This window comes from Lepus europaeus, chromosome 22, assembly GCF_033115175.1.
Source record: "Lepus europaeus isolate LE1 chromosome 22, mLepTim1.pri, whole genome shotgun sequence".
NCBI classification, from domain to species: Eukaryota; Metazoa; Chordata; class Mammalia; order Lagomorpha; family Leporidae; genus Lepus; species Lepus europaeus.
In genome coordinates, this window is record NC_084848.1 from 37,642,998 (window position 1) to 37,660,684 (window position 17,687).

Genomic DNA, 17,687 nt, shown 5'->3' on the forward strand with positions numbered 1-17,687 from the left:
CTCCTTCTTGTCCTGTATTTTCAGTTCACTCAATAACTTAAGACAGGCAGTGAAGCCAATGCTGTGGAAACGCATCTATGTGCATTCCTCTCCCAGTGCTGTGACCCCGCCTGAGTATGATATTATGATTCTGTTGCTTTTCTTTTATTCCCTCAGCTTTATTAAGGCATAGATAACAAATTAATATTGCATATATTTAAAGTATACAACTTATTGTTTTGATGTAGTTGTGCATTGTGAAATTATTAAATTGAGCTGATTGGTTTTCATATCACTTCACATACTTAATTTTTGTTAAGAACATTTAAGATCCACTCTCTAGCCAGCAGTGCCTTCTTACTGATGATAGTCTTCTTTGTGTAGAGTATATGTCTAAGACTTACTCATCCTAATGGAACCTTGTTCCCTGTGACCAGCACTCCCTCCCTACAGCTCCTGGTGACCACCCTTCTACTCTCTGCTACTAGGAGTTCACTGCTTTTAGATTCTGCACACAAGTGAGGTTACTCAATATTTGCTTTTCTATTTCTGGCACATTTAGAATAGCATAATTTTCCTTGAAGTCTATCCATGTTATCACAGATGACAAGATTTCCTTCTTTTTAAAGGCTGAGTAGTGGTCCGTGTGTGTGTATGCATATATAATTTTCTTTATCCATTCATTCTTTGATAGATCTTCTGCTTAATCTATTGAAACTATATTGCATTTTTTGCACTTCAATAGTTGTGTTCTGCAGCTCCAAAGTTTCTCTTTGATAGGCAGAGTGACAGAGAGAGAGATGATCTATCTCTTGTCTACTCTCCAAATGGCTGTAACAGCTGAGGCTGGGCAAGGCCAAAGCCAGGAGCTCAGACCTCCGTCTGCATTTCCCACTGAGTGGCAGGGGTCCAAGCACCTGGGGCCATCCTTTACTTCTTTCACTGAGGCCATAGCAGGGAGCTGGTTCAAAACTAGTGCAGCTGGGGCTCAAACCAGCACTCCAGCATGGGGTGCCAGCATCGCAAATGGCTGCCTAACCTGTTGTGCCACAGTGCCAGCCCCTTTGTTTAATATTCTCTGTCCTCGTTAAGCTTTTATTTTGTTTTTGTGTGGGGCTCTTAGCAGGGATCACCTTGGGGTATACACATGGCGGTTGGTATTGGGGTCATTTGTGATTGTACATAGACCTAGGTCCCTGATTGAGGATGGCTCTGGGGAGTGAGGAGGGAGAGCAGACCTTCAGACTGGAAAGGCAAAACCTTCAGTCCACCATGGCAAGATCTGAGGGTGGAGGGGGCGGGCTAGGGGTTCACAAGGGCTGTTAAACCTCAGCAGAGAAGGCTGCTGGAATCCTGTGCAAGGCAGGGCCCTGAGGACCAGCCAGGGGGCTCTTCCATGTGACTGATACTGAAGCCCCTCCCCTTCTTTGTCATACTCAGTCACCCTGTCTAGTCATGTAGGGGGGATGTAAGTGATGCAGGGCCCTGAACGGCTGGGCAAGCTGATCGTTCACCCTGCGCTCCGTTTGCACGCAGGGAGGACTCACAAGCTGGGGAGGCGTTTCCCTGTTCTGAGTGGCACTGGCCTTGAAGGGGGGGTGTCGCAGGCCAAATGACATCCTATCCTTTTTGTGTAGTTCTTCAAGATTTGTTCTTCCGGTGTATTGCTGTAGTTTCCCATTGCCTCTGTGAAGGCATCTTTCAAATAAATGTCTGGAGGTTGACTTTCACGCCACTTTCCCTTTTCTCTCCCCAGATAGTCACTCAGCTGGCTCTGAAATAGCCATTAAACCAGTGCCTCCACCCTGATCCAAGACACCATTGTCTCATGCCTGGACCATAGAGACATTCCCGTGAGGCAGTCTCTCCACATCAGCCGCTGCTTTTCTTTAATCCATTGCACAGCCAACACGGCCTATGCATTTATTTATTTACCAAGGTTGTAGCATTTATTCAGTGACAGAAGGACACAGAAAGTGAGGGCTTTCTTTAGAGGAGAAAGAAGTCTAGAAGCATAAGAGAGCAGGCCGGGAGCCACGTGGAGCAAAGTGCCAACACAGCCTATTTAAATGATCAGGTTCCTAATAATAACTTCAGTGGCTTCCCATTGCCCATGGAGTTCATTTCCTACCAAGGCCCTCCTTTATACCCTTCTGCCTACAGCTCTAGCCTCATCCTGGGCTGGAGCCACCCCTCCCCATATTCCCAATGTATAACTGTGACTTCTAGCAACTTCGTCTGTGTTCTCCCTTTTGCCTGGATACTTTCTGAACACCCCCTGCCTTCTTAACTCCTTGTTCCTCATCCTATGAGTCTAAGCTTAACTCTGATATCTTTTTTTTTTTAATTTATTCATTTTTGACTGGCCGCCATGGCCGGGGCCCTGTGCCAATCTGAAGCCAGGAGCCAGGTGCTTCCTCCTGGTCTCCCATGTGGGTGCAGGGCCCAAGCACTTGGACCATCTTCCACTGCCTTCCTGGGCCACACCAGAGAGCTGGACTGGAAGAGGAGCAACTGGGACAGAACCAGTGCCCCAACTGGGACTAGAACCCAGGGTGCCGGTGCCACAGGCAGATGATTAGCCTAGTGAGCCACAGTGCCAGCCAACTCTGATATCTTAAGGGAGACTTTTCTGATCTTGTTTATGTTGACTTTATTTTTTTTTTAAAGATTTTATTTATTTGACAGAGTTACAGATAGTGAGAGAGAGACAAAGAGAAAGGTCTTCCTTCCGTTGGTTCACTCTCCAAATGGCTGCAACGGCCGGAGCTGCACCGATCTGAAGCCAGGAGCCAGGTGCCTCTTCCTGGTCTCCCATGCGGGTGCAGGGGCCCAAGCACTTGGGCCATCCTCTACTGCCATCCGAGGCCGTAACAGAGAGCTGGACTGGAAGTGGAGCAACTGGGACTAGAACCGGCGGCAGCCATATGGGATGCCAGCACCCAGGTGGAGGATTAACCTAGTGCACCACGGTGCCGGCCCCATTGACTTTCTTTTTTATTCACACTTAAAGAGCCCTGACTTTCTCACTCGTGCTGTTCATTATTTAACATCTTCTTTTCTGCTGGATTATTTGATTCATGAGACCATGAGCCTCTGTTTCATTATCAGAGCTGCTTCACAACTGACATGTAGTAGGCACTCAGTAATTTCTGGTAAGGAATGAATGTGCCTGTATATCTGAATTTCTGTACTTTATCCCCCTCTTGGGGGTGCATTACTCATCCTGCCTTTATAAGGGTAATGATGACAGGCCGGCACCGTGGCTCAACAGGTTAATCCTCCGCCTTGCGGCGTCAGCACACCGGGTTCTAGTCCCGGTTGGGGTGCTGGATTCTGTCCCGGTTGCCCCTCTTCCAGGCCAGCTCTCTGCTATGGCCCGGGAAGGCAGTGGAGGATGGCCCAAGTGCTTGGGCCCTGCACCCACATGGGAGACCAGGAGAAGCACCTGGCTCCTGGCTTCGGATCAGCGCGATGCGCTGGCCGCAGCAGCCATTGGAGGGTGAACCAATGGCAAAAAGGAAGACCTTTCTCTCTGTCTCTCTCTCTCACTATCCACTCTGCCTGTCAAAAAAAAAAAAAAAAAGGGTAATGATGACAATTCTAGCATGCATCTGTTAGTAACGCAGAATTCATACTTAAACAATACATTAGACAAAGCAGATTCAGGCACTAGAGTTTTAAGGAATGTTACAAAAGAAATTCAGAAACTGGGCCATTTCTTTTTATAATCTTTACTCTATTTCCACCTAAATGGTTCTTGTTTCTCACTGGGACACACAAACTCTCAGCTTTTACGTGATTTGATATTTTTCATTTTTTTTTAATGAAACTACCATTTTCTCTCTTTCTCAGTTATTATCTTAACTAAATTCATAGATATCCATATCATAATGTTTTAAGAATCAGTAAGCAAAACAATTACCTCAGAGCCGGTCATAATGGCACAGTGTGCTCAGCTGCCCCTTGTGATGCTGGTATCCCAGTTGGAGAGCCTGTTTGAATCCAGACTTCTCTTCTGGTCCAGCTTCCTGGTATCTGGGAAGGCAGAGGATGTGATACTAGGAAGGCATCCTGGGCTTCTGGCTTCAGCCTGGCCCAGACGTGGCTGTTGTGGGCATCTAGGAGTAAACTAGTAGACCAAAGATCTCTGGGCCAGCGCCGTGGCTCAATAGGCTAATCCTCCGCCTGCGGCGCCGGCACCCTGGGTTCTAGTCCCGGTTGGGGCGCCGGATTCTGTCCCGGTTGCCCCTCTTTCAGGCCAGCTCTCTGCTGTGGCCCGGGAGTGCAGTGGAGGATGGCCCAAGTCCTTGGGCCCTGCACCCCATGGGAGACCAGGAGAAGCACCTGGCTCCTGCCTTTGGATCAGCGCAGTGTGCCGGCCGCGGTGGCCATTGGAGGGTGAACCAACGGCAAAGGAAGACCTTTCTCTCTGTCTCTCTCTCTCTGTCCACTCTGCCTGTCCAAAAAAAAAAAAAAATCTCTGTCTTCCCTCTCTTTCTGTCATTCTGCCTTTCAAATAAACAAATAAATAAATCTTTTAAAAATTATCCCACTTTTTCAGTGCAATCTCCTCTAATCATGTAAGAACAGTGTAGTAGCTCTCTGTTACCTGTGGTTCTACGTTCCACAGTTTGTTTGCCTAAGGTCAACCATGGCCCAAAAATATTAAATGGAAAATTTCAGAAATAAACAATTCATACATTTTAAATTATGCACTGTTCTGAGTAATGTGACAGTCTTACATGCCACTGTACCCAGCCTGAGACATGAATCTGCCCTTTGTCCAGCAAATGTCACCCATCAAGAAGTCACTTAGTAGCAATCCTGGTTATAAGACCAACTGTCATAGTCTTACAGTGCTTTGGACAAGTAACCCTTATTTTACTTAATCATGGCTCAAAAGTATGAGAGTAGTGGTGCTGATAGTTTGGATATGCCACAGAGAAGCCATAAAGTGCTTTCTTTGAGTAAAACTGTGGGAAGTTTTCAATATAGAAAGACAAAAAATCGTATGCTAACATCTATAGTTAGAATGGCTCTCCTGTCCATGAATTGTGAAGAAGGAAAAAAATCCACACTAGTTTTGCTGTCATACCTCAGACTGTAAAGTTTATGGCAACAGTGTGGTAAGTGCTTAGTTAAGATGGAAAGGGCATTAAATTTGTGGGAGGAAGACATGAATAGAAATATGTTTTGACTGATGGCAATGTAGTGCACCAAGAAGCATTGAACTTATTTGACGTTTCAGCAAGGGATCCCGTGACAACAAGCCATTTACTTCAAATACAAGTCAGAAATGGGTCTAGACTGGGGATTTACTAGAGCGGCAGCTTCTTCTTCTTCTTTTTTTTTTAAACTCATTTGTAAGGCAGAGAGAGAGAGTTCTTCCATCTGCTGGTTCACTCCGCAAATGGCTGCACAGTAGTCAGGCTGAGCCAGGCTGAAGCCAGGAGCTTCTTCCAAGTCCCCCACATGGTGTGGGGGCCCAAGCACTTGGGCCATCTTCCGCTGCCTTCCCAGGCGCGTTAGCAGGGAGCTGGATTGGAAGTGGAACAGTCAGAACATGAACCGTGCCCATGTGGTATGCCGGCATTGCAGGCAATGGCTATATGCACTACGGCACAGTGCCATCCCCATAGAGATGCTTCGTCTACCGATGAAGCTGCCACTGCATTCCAATAGAGTTGAAAGAGTTAGTAAGAAAGGATACCAAGGGGGCCAGTGCTGTGGTGCAGTGGGTTAACGCCCTGGCCTGAAGAGCTGGCATCCCATATGGGTGCCGGTTCTAGTCCTGGCTGCTCCTCTTCCGATCCAGCTGTCTGCTATGGCCTGGGAAAGCAGCAGAAGATGGCCCAAGTCCTTGGGCCCCTGCACCCGCGTGGGAGACCCAGAGGAGGCTCCTGGTTCCTGGCTTCGGATCGGCACAGCTCCGGCCGTTGCGGCCATCTGGGGAGTGAACAGCAGATGGAAGACCTCTCTCCCTGTCTCTACCTCTTCTGTAACTCAGCCTGTCAAATAAATAAAATAAATCTTTTAAAGAAAAGAAAAAAGAAAGGATACCTAGAAGCTTCCCAATATAATCTACATTCATAAAAATGGAAAGAGGAGGTATCAGGGCATAAAACTTGGAAGGACAGATTAACTCTGATACAATGTGGCAATGCTACAAAGCATCTAAAAAAGTCAGGCATAGGGTAGAATAAAGAAACCCCACATGTCACAAAAACAAAAATTTAGAGAGACCACATCCACATAGCTTTTATTATGATAGATTATAATTGTTCTAGTTTATTAGTTAACCCTGTACTGTGCCTAATTTATAAGTTAAACTGTATCATGAGTGTCTATCATGTAAAAAAAAAACCAGTATATATTCATATAGGGTTTAGTACTGTGTGTGGTGGCAGGCATTCACTGGGGGTCTTGAAACATAAACCCTGTAGATAAGGGGAGACTACAGGACTGAAATTAGCCATATATAATCTGTTGTTGGTAAAAACAGTTTTGATTTTGAGTATTTTTATTTATCAAAAATGATTTGGTCTATTGGCTACTGTTTTATTACTTGTGTTCATGGCTCCACCCAAGTGGATCTCATGGGATCTGATTCCAGAGATGTTCTTTAATTGTATGTATTATAAAGACAGGATCTGTCCTTAGCGATCTAGCAGCTAAGATATCTAACACTACCAGCACTGTCACTCCTAGAGTATGTTACACTCAAGTAGCTGCATCTTACGCGTCCTGCAGTTCACACTCACGACAAGGCAGTGTTTCTCTTACTACGAATTACCTTCGCTTTCAGTAAGAGCTATTCTAAAATACTTAGTGTGTTCTTTGATAGCAATAAATTGCAGTTTATTTCAGTAATATGTCAGAAAGGCTTATCTGAGCCGTCTATATTTAGTTACTGAATGTAAATAATAATAAATCATGCTGCACACTTGAATACCAAGTGGCTTTTAACTTCCAAACATGAGATTTGGTTTTTGGATGGTTTAAAAGGCAGGCATAATTTGAAGTCTAATGTACTCAAGTTGTATTCTCATCTGCTGGCTAGATCCTGAAGTGCAGAGTAACATCATGGCTGTAGAACTATAGAAGTTTGTTATGGATTTGTTTGGAGTTCATAAAGCCACATTTTTTAAAAAGACTATTTATTTGAAAGGTAGAGTAACAAGAGGAGAGAGAGAGACAGAGACAGAGACAGAGACTCTTCCATCCACTAGTTCATTCCCCAAGTGCCTGCAACAGCCAAGGCTAGCCCAGGCAGGAGCCTGAACTCCATATGGGTGCACATGGGTGGCAGGAACCCAAGTATTTGGCCATCATCCACTGCCTCCCAGGCACATTAGCTAGAAGCTGGATCAGAAGCAGAGTGCCAGGAATCAGAATGGCACTCAAATGTGGGAAGCAGACAACCCAAGCAGCAGCTTAACCCACTGTATCACAACACTTTGTGTATGTGTGTGTGCACGCACGCATGTGTATGTTTTAAGATTTATTTGTTTATTTGAAAGGCAGTTAGAAAGGGAGGGAGGGGGAGTCGGAAGGAGGGAGGGAGGGAGATCTCAGACTTTCATCTTCTGTTTCACTCCCCAAATGGCTGCCACAGGCAGAGTATGGAACTCCATCCAGGTCTGCCATGTGGGTGGCAGGGGTCCAAGTACATGGGCCATATTTTTGCTGCTTTCTCAGGCACATTAGCAGGGAGCTGGTTCAGAAGTTGATCAGCTGGGACTCGAACCACTCAGTGTTGCAGGTGGCAGCTTAACACACTTTGCACCATAATACCAGCCTCAGGCTATGCATGTTTGTGTGTGTATGTGTGTTTTTAGATATAGATAGTAATTGTGACTAGTAATGCTGTCCCCCATTTATCTTCGAGTATATGATGATTCATCCCCCTTTGCAGACAGTTTTCTGTTAGTCTGATGCTATGATCAGCATAGGGTACCTAAGTGTTAGCCTTAGGTTTAGAATGCTTCTGTTTCAGTGATAGGTGTCTGAGCACACTATTGCTCTGATGTTTTGAAATCTTACTGAGATAGACTTTAAGTTGTTAACCTTAAATCTTTTATAGCTTTGGCTGAACTTATAAGAGCTATTGGTCTTGACAGCTGAGATCAGCTGTCTGATCTCTCTTAATGACGGGTTTGAATTTTGTGGTCTGGGATGCATATTGTTTGGAACTGGTCTGTTTAATACATGCTGGCATGAGTGGGCCACCTTGTAAGAAGACAGTCTCTAGAATTCACTGTCTTAGTTTGAATGAAGGCAAGTTTTTAACTCATCATGGGACCTGGTAGTTTGTGGTAGAAAAAACTAATATGAAATTCATATTTTCATTTCCATTTAAATTCTGATGGTTCTTGGTCCTGTGGAGCCAGCGTTTTTCAAGGGTCATCACCAACTGTGCGACAGAAGGGAAGAGTGCTGCCTCTTATCTTGAGTGACAGCCCCTGCCCTCTGCCCCTGCCTGGGAGCTCAAAGCAGTGTTGAATGGCACTGAAATGAGCCGAGTCCACGACTTCAGCCAGATGGTCACTATAGGGCTTTTAACGGAAGGGAAACAGTAAAGGAGTAATCCCAGAGGCACTCCCCTGCATGTTAAAGGACTGAGGAGAGAAGCTTCCTGAAGCTCAGTGTAAATTATGTCACCTTCTCTGGGAGCAGAAGCTGTGGAGTGCAACAGGAGAAGACGCGGCGAGGAAGTCAGCCCAGGCCCAGACCTTCCAGTGTGCTTCTCTGGTGCCCGGTCCTCCTTCCTCCCCGCACGGGAGCGCCGCTCCTTTTTCTTCCCCTCTCCCAATCTGTTTGAAAGGCATTTTGATGGGTAGTGGCACAGGCAGGCAACTTCAGACAGAGCATAAATTAGGGTATAAGATGTCCTTTGTCCAAGAATTATCTTAGACATGCTTTTGAAAACATACCCTTTTTTGGTCTTATTAAGAAAATAAAGGTATGATTTTTTAAAAAATCTCTTAGTTTAGTCTGCTTTTAGTAAAAATAAAGTATAGGTACCAAAATAAGCAAACCTCTTTTTTTCTTTCCTCCTTTCTGCTTATAAGATTTACACATATTTAAAATAAACCCTTGAAAAACAGAAACAGTGTCCTGGGATTGGCTAAATAGAGCAATTACCTCCGGCTCCAAAACCCAACTGAGCTTGACTTTTAGAAATAAATTTGGCTAAGACTTTTCTTCCTTATTCTGTTGCATAAAGGTGTACATGAAATGATACTGACCTCTGCCAGAAACCCCAGGAATCCTATTCAGTGATGTACTTGTAACGGTCATGAAAGAATTAAAACAACACAGATGTGGATTAAGGTGAAAAAGTCGGGAAAACACTAAATTCTCATTGTGTGGTTTCAGTGTGGCAGAACTTTTGAAATACTTCGGCATACCACAGTCATTAAGAGGTTTAAAAACACTGAGTTAAGATACCTAGGAAATAAAAACCCACAACTGAATTACAAGAATGAGCTATGTCTTGTTTTTTAAAATTGGAATTACTATAGGTTGCCATGGTGAAAATACTTTGACATAGTTAACAGTACCGGTTCTGTGCAGCCCTAGAGATCAAAACCAGCAGTGTAAATAAGCAGGACTCTTCGACAGTCACACTTACAGACAGGTTTGATGTCAGTGATCCTGGAAGGGAAGTGGACTTTCTTCAATGCTCTGCAAAGAAAATTTAATTGACTTGACTTTGGCAGTGAGAATCGTACAACTTAACATTAATAGCTCAAATTAAAAATATTTGCTCACTGCTTTGGATTATGACTGTGTTCAAGAAATACTATTTTCAAACACTAATTAATCATTTTAGATAAACCTTTTTTACACATTTATGGCATCAATGAGTATGACTGTTTATTACATTTTGCCTATAAAAGCTGAACTGTTTTATATATTCTTTATGGAAGCAGTGCACAGTCATAAATTAAAAGATGCAACTGTTTGGGATATTTTACTGGTGGTCCTGTGTTTTCCTGCCAGCAGTGCAGCTGTTTCAGGTTTCTCAGGAGAACATATAAAAAGCTGTATGCACATTGCAAGTTTATGCTCAAGTTGCCAAGCCAGAGATGGTATGACTCAACTTTCCCAGAAGCAAGCTGTACCAAAAAGTGATGAATCAAAACAGTTAGTTGCACAGTGGTTTGTATTACAGCTATGAAAACCAATTCTCATTTATGACAGTTGGCTTCTTGAGGTTGCCAAACATTCTATTGTGGTGCTTGAACTTGGCCACAAGTGAGCAACATTGGAGCGGAGACTGTGCCTCTCTTTTGAGGGTCTGAGGAAAGAAAAGAGGGTGATATCACATCATCTGGTGTGGAGCTAAACATTAGTTGAAAACTTGCATCAGGAATGGAACATTCATTTCCAAGTACCCTGTAAAAATGCCACTCACATATTATTTGTACGGTAATGTTGCTTTCCTAGTGAAGCCAGGTTGATTTCTAGACTTGCTGAGGTGACTTAACACTTACCTCATTGCTCGTGCATCAGAGTGCTAACAGTTGACATATTATTGTGTCCTGGAAGCTTATAAGCAGATAACCCTGGCTGTGGGGTAGGTTTGTTGAATCTTTGTTTATTTAAGTCCTCTGGGAGCCAAGGTTCTATCAAGTGCTTGACAGTGACCACTAACCAATGGCATGCACCTGCAAGGGTGTATAAGATGGGCTATGAGGAGAATTAAACCTTTAAATATTATCATCTCATCTTTTAAATGTTCTATTTATATATATTTATAACATGCATACTCTACTATATTATGTATATAATGTGGTATGTTAATACTTTATATAATTTATAAATAAGTGTATGGGTTTCAGAGATGCATGTAGAAGTATACTATAAATATACTACCAAGAAAGTTTTAGATTGTTTCTCAGGGAATATTAATTCTCTTCCTCCTTCCACTCTCCCCTTTTCACCCTTGGCAGAGAAGCCAAGAACTGAATTAGCACCTTGATTTGTGGCAAGGTGCATAAATTATAGGCAGTTCCAGGAGCTTAGCCTGTATCTTACTTTGACCACTTTTTCTATTTGGTCTCTTGTGTTGCCACATATTTTTTAATCACAGAAGCTTATTAAACATGGATACAAATGAAAAACAGACTTATTATGTTAGAAAGACTAAGTTGTTCATGCATTAAGATCTTGACACACAGGAAGTTTGAATGAATGAGTGGAAAAGTTTCCAGCTTATTAAAATGTTCTGGTACCTGATTTATTCATTTGCTATACCTGTAATTGTAAGGTGGGTGAAGCTCCTTGACTTCCTCAGACTGAAGAAACAATGTGGTTTTCTACACCAGGCATTGAAACAAAGCTGGGAATATTTGTTTTCTGGCCTGTTGGCAGTCATGCTAAGAATCTGCCCCTCATTGGCCAGGTTTATCCTATTTTTTTTTTTTTAGCCCGTTTTGTCAATATAGAAAGTTTTAATTGCTCAAAAGTCTGAATTCAAAGAAAAATTGTGCCCATTACACTGTGTTTTACGATCAGTTCAGGACTTTCCTGTATTTACTATTTGAGACATTATTTTGAACCTGTGCCCAGTCTCAAAGATTTCTTGGACATGTAATTTTCCAAGTTTCCTTCCCTGCAAGGAAGCAGACAGTGTATTTTTGGAATATTGAAATAATCTTGAAGTAACTAGTATCCTCTCCGCCATTTATATTATTTAAGAGTTTGCTTTAAAACATTTATGTAAACTATGGTAATGCAATAGTGTTGTGGCACAGTATTGTGTATGTAAGAGTAGGCCAGGAAGGAGAGCATTAGTTAGTTGCTCAAACAACAGCCAACAAAACAAATCAGTCCTGAAAAGTGTGGCACAGTGAGCATTTTAATTGCAAGCTTTGTTTCTGAAACTCTGACAGAGCTGTAATTTCCGTTGTAATTGAGTACTTGCTTGGGCACTCCATGTACAGTTGGCACACTTCCTTCCGAGAGGTAATAATCCATTTATGAAAGCCTAGACATTTGGTTTTAGAATTCTTTTAAAATTGGACTCCGTTTTACTGTTGCCTTTAAAGAATGTTAGCAGTCTCTGTGTGCATCTGCATCACGCCCCGCCTTTTGTTTTCTTCTAGGTATTTAACCCACGTCCGAGCTGCCTCTCCACAAGACCTCGCTGGCGGCTATACTTCGTCCCTTGCTTGTCACAGAGCCCTACAGGATGCATTCAGCGGGCTTTTCTGGCAGCCCAGTTAACCTGGATTTCTCCATTTCTAAGCTTTGGACCTTGGAGCTGAACCAGGGAGCTAGCAGAGTAAAGCAGACGTGTAAAACTATGCCACATGCAGCTGCACAAGAGCACCCTCACCAGCAGCTGTGGTAAACTATTGATAAAGAGAATCGCAGAACCAGCTGGGAAATACAGGCTTGCATATTTGTGGGAAGATTTCTCTTTTACTCCTATTTTTCTGAGGGTGATTGCTATGCAGCAAGATTCATCTGATGGAAAAGAGGAGTAAATAATTCACCTGTGTATGTTTGAGGTTGACAGACTTGTAAAATCTTTTTAAAAATAAAGCTAGACTTTATATAAGTTTTGTGGTTTTTCTCTTATTATAGTGTTTTACTTGAACACATTTTAAAATGCCATTTTGATTACAACATTTAGTGTTAATATCCAAGTCTATTATTCTTCTCATAAAATCTTTCTTTTTTTCTAATGTCTTCTCAATACTGGGCCAGACAAGTGGATATATTTCCTTCTGCCAGCAGGTTGTGGCAAGTAAAGCCCGACTGGTGATAATGTCACTCCCTCCGTATTAAGGACTTAATGCTTGTTTGACCAGTGGAAAGGAGGCCAGCCTTGATCAAGGTGTTATGGGTCCCAGCTGTGAGGCACATTCAGGGTAGACCAGAACACTGCATTAACCTGCTTTAATGACAGATTCAAAGAAGTAAGTTAATAAAACTTAATACTTAAATGGCACCTTTCACCTCCAGTGTGAGTGCATTTTATGATGAAACATTGGACTGGAAAAAGGTACATTTTAAGTGAAATTTCCCTGTGTGTGAAATGTAGACTCTGATGTAGTTTTCTGTGGAAACTTCAAAGGCTTTTATTATACCCAGGGTTTCGCCAAGGGCTTGGATGTGGGATAGGGTGGATATTTGCAGTATCCCAGCCTTTTCAGTCTACTAGATAGACCACGGGGTGTGGGACATAGTTTCTCGAGGAAATTAAGGGATTTCCTATCAGATCTCCTTTACAACAGATGTTAGTTTTATGGGTAGAAGGCTAGATGAAATAAGACGTGTGGTTACATTAAAGTGGAATAGCCACATGTAACAACTCCACCTTATTTTAGTAAGCAGGTATTAATTTCAGAGTCCATCTTCATCTTTACAGAACATACAAGTTTTCTCATTTATCAAATGATTGAGACATCAAATGATTGAGCAGGCCAAGATCATGTATACACATTTCTAAAAAAGGCAGAATTAGACCACTTGTCTGTCTGTTTTAAATCCAAGTCCAGTTCTAGCTATACTCTCATATACCTTGTATTAGGCATTCTCCAGTTGAGGATTAGTTTTTGTCTTTTAAAGATTATTATATGAAAGAGTTATGGAGAAAGAAGGAGAGACAGAGTCTTCCATCCCCTGGTCCACTCCCCAGATAGTCACAATGGCCAGGGCTGAGCCAGGAAACAGTTTGTTCTTAACACCTTGTACAATGTATTTAGAGAGAATGAACTAATTAATAAAACATTTCAAAGTTTTCCAGCCTACCTGTCATGGAAACTGCATATACCTAGTTTGGCAAATAAATTCCAAAGGCTTTAAATTGTATATGGCACAATTTGCTCAATAGGCCAAATTTGGAAGTTAACTGACCGCTGGCACTGTAGTATGGTGGATAAAGCAGCCACCTGTGGCACCAGCATCCCATAAGGGTGCTGGTTCAAGTCCTGGCTGCTCCACTTCTGACCCAGCATCCCTGCTGGTGGGCCTGGGAAAACAACAGAAAATGGCCCATGTGTGTAGGCTCCTCCACACATTTTTGGATCAGCCTGGCTCTGGCTGTTGCAGCCATTTTGGAAGCGAACCAGCAGATGGAAAATCTTGTTCTTTCTCTCTCTCTCTCTCTCTCTGCCTTTCAAATAAATCAATCTCTTAAAAAAAAAAAAGTTAAATGACCCCTATTACATCAAAAGGAATGGTGGAAAGCTAACCGTTACGATGTCAATTCACTGAATTCACCAAACAAGAATATTCTGAATTGTGCTATCCTCTACCCTCCCAGGAACTTCCTTGCTTAGAAACAAAGACTGGGCCGGCGCCGCGGCTCACTAGGCTAATCCTCCGCCTTGCGGCGCCGGCACACCAGGTTCTAATCCCGGTTGGGGCACCGATTCTGTCCTGGTTGCCCCTCTTCCAGGCCAGCTCTCTGCTGTGGCCAGGGAGTGCAGTGGAGGATGGCCCAAGTCCTTGGGCCCTGCACCCCATGGGAGACCAGGAGAAGCACCTGGCTCCTGGCTTCGGATCAGTGCGGTGCGCCGGTCGCAGCGGCCATTGGAGGGTGAACCAACGGCAAAGGAAGACCTTTCTCTCTGTCTCTCACTGTCCACTCTGCCTGTAAAAAAAAATAAATAAATAAAATAAAAAATAAAGAAACAAAGACTGTACAAGTTCCTCATCTACATGAACTGTCTAACATTTTACAGCACTGGCACAGAAATACTAGTTAACAATTACTGTGCTGCCTGTGAGCCTGGCCTTGTGCTTCAAGCTCTATTATCTAACTTGGGTAATAGTGCTACTATTATTTTCCCCATTTTAATAGATGGGGAAGTAAAAGTTAAGTAACTTGCCAAGAGTCAGTACAACTTAAAAATAGCGTGCTGGGACTCGAATCCAAGTGGTCAGGCTCCAGAGCTCATGCCGTAGAGACGACTGTCAAACTGCCAAACCTACAAACAACAGCTGTGCTAAAACCAGGTCTGGGGAATCAAACTTCCTAAGACTTCCAGGAAGTTCTACAGATCAAGTACCTAAATCTTTCAGGGGACAAAAATGACATCAACTAAGTGATCTTGTCGATGTCCTGAGAAAAGTTGAGAAATTCACTGTTAGAAAATTATTTGACTAAGAACTACACTCTTTTAAGCAGACATTACTAGTATTCCTTTAACTCAGTATTTCATCTTCGTTTCTCTTAGAAGCTGTCTTTAGGCCCTCAGTGAGGTTTCTGGCTGCCATTTCCTAGTGAATTCATTAAGTGTTCATTTACTAGGGATCTCATCTAAAAGTTTAGGGTGAGCATAGATTTTTAAAAAATGAAGTAATCAGGCCGGCGCCGCGGCTCACTAGGCTAATCCTCCGCCTAGCAGCGCCGGCACACCGGGTTCTAGTCCCGGTTGGGGAACCGATCCTGTCCCGGTTGCCCCTCTTCCAGGCCAGCTCTCTGCTGTGGCCAGGGAGTGCAGTGGAGGATGGCCCAAGTGCTTGGGCCCTGCACCCCATGGGAGACGGGGAGAAGCACCTGGCTCCTACCATCGGATCGGCGCGGTGCACAGGCCGCATCGGGCCAACCGTGGCGGCCATTGGAGGGTGAACCAACGGCAAAAAGGAAGACCTTTCTCTCTCTCTCTCTCTCTCTCTCTGTCCACTCTGCCTGTCAAAAAAAAAAAAAAAATGAAGTAATCACACTTCACTTACTGATTCATTCACCCTGAAGGAAAAGTGAGGAGGAGGTTAAAAAGTTAATAGAAGCATTTGAGCATTCTATTTTACAATTATATATTGCATATTTTGCCTAAGGGGTGCCTACACAGAGGCAAGAGTGTGTGAAGATCGTTTGTCCACATACGTTATAACCGGACACATCCGTGTACAGTACTTGAGTTTCAGAACGATTTGAATATAAACACCTTTAGATGAAGGATGAGAACTCCAGTTCATTACTTCTCTACACTTGTTACTGTTTATTGTCTTCAGTCATTTACATTAAAGGTATTTGAGGTTGTCATGAATGATCTGGATCAGGGGTCCTCACACTTTTCCTTGGAGCCAGATAGTAAATATTTTAGGCTCCATAGGCTAAGAGGCAAAATCAAGGAAATTATGTGGGTCCTTACATGAGATAAAACAAGTTGCTGTAATTTTTTTTTATAAAATTCAGTAAATTTAATAAAATACAATTTTAAGGAGAGGATAGCATTGCCTTGAATGGGGGTGGCAGCATTGTGACACAGTGGGTCAAGCCACTCTTGCAATGCCAGCATCCTCTGTCAGAGTGCCACTCCCAGCTTTGGCTGCTCTGGCTCTGATTCCAGTCCACCTTCCTGCTAACATGCCTGGGAAGGCAGCCACAGATGGCCAGGTGTTTAGGCCACTGCTACCCATGATGGAGTTTGTGACTCCTGGCTTCAGCTTGGCCCAATCCTGGCTTTTGTGTGCATTTGGGGAGTGAGCCAGTGGATGGAAGATCTGCCTCTCTCTGATGCTCTGCCTTTCAAATAAATACATTAAAAAAAAAAAAAAAAACTTTAGCTAGCTAAATAAGTGTTCCCTATCATCAAAATGAATTATAAATTAGGGGCCAGCACTGTGGCACAGCAGGTAAAGCTGCCACCTCAGTGCAGCTTTTTTCCCATATGGGTCCCAGCTGCTCCACTTCTGAGCCAGCTCTCTGCTATGGTCAGAGAAGGCAGTAGAGGATGGCCCAAGTGCTTGGGCCCCTGTACCCGTGTGGGTGACCTGGAAGAAGCTCCCGGCTCCTGGTTTTGGATTGGCACAGCTCTGGCCATTGCAGTTATCTGGTGAGTGAACCAGCAGATGGAAGACCTCTCTCTCTCCAAATATTTTTTAAAAATGAATTATAAATTATGTTAATGGTTATCTGTAATGAGATTTTACATATTTCAACTTAAAATGTCTTTCCACACAGCTAGGTACTCAAATAATAGTTTCAATCCAGAAGCATCTGAGATGTATTAAATGAGCATTTTCATCATTTGGGAAGCATTTGTAAATGTCCAATTCATTTTAATATTTGCCTCTTAGCACGTCATTGTCTGGCACACTAGTCATTTCCGGTTGAATATTTGGTGCAAGCTGCTCAGTTACATTAAGAGATTTTGAAGAGGGAAATTTCTTATGCTTGAAATTTTCTATACTTGGCTGGTGCTGTGGCTCACTAAACTAATCCTCCGCCTGCGGTGCCGGCACCCCGGGTTCTAGTCCTGATTGCTCCTCTTTCAGTTCAGTTCTCTGCTGTGGCCCGGGAAGGCAATGGAGGATGACCCAGGTCCTTGGTCCAAGCACCCGCATGGGAGACCAGGAGGAAGCAGCTAGCTCCTGGCTTCGGATTGTCGCAGCGCCGGCCATAGCAATCACTTGGTGGGGTGAACCAACGGAAAAAGGAAGACCTTTCTGTCTGTCTCTAACTCTGTCAAAAAAAAAAAAAAAAAATTTCCTATACTTGGCTGGTGCTGTGGCTCACTAGGCTAATCCTCCGCCTGTGGTGCCGGCACTCCGGGTTCTAGTCCCGGTCGGGGCACCGGATTCTGTCCCGGTTGCTCCTCTTTCAGTCCAGCTCTCTGCTGTGGCCCGGGAAGGCAGTGGAGGATGACCCAGGTCCTTGGTCCCTGCACCCGCATGGGAGACCAGGAGGAAGCACCTAGCTCCTGGCTTCGGATTGGCACAGCGCGCCGGCCCTGGCAGTC

General features: G+C 43.7%; 1 protein-coding gene across 1 annotated transcript in view; it reads left to right on the forward strand.

Moving 5' to 3' along the window:
• The window catches only part of MNAT1 (MNAT1 component of CDK activating kinase), a 231,626-nt gene extending 219,088 nt beyond the window's left edge, over positions 1–12,538 (forward strand). The window contains exon 8 of the mRNA XM_062181264.1: positions 12,096–12,538. Coding sequence (XP_062037248.1) covers positions 12,096–12,216 — 121 coding nt within the window. The 3' untranslated portion in view covers positions 12,217–12,538. The remainder of the gene's footprint in view (positions 1–12,095) is intronic.
• Positions 12,539–17,687: the final 5,149 nt, after the last annotated feature.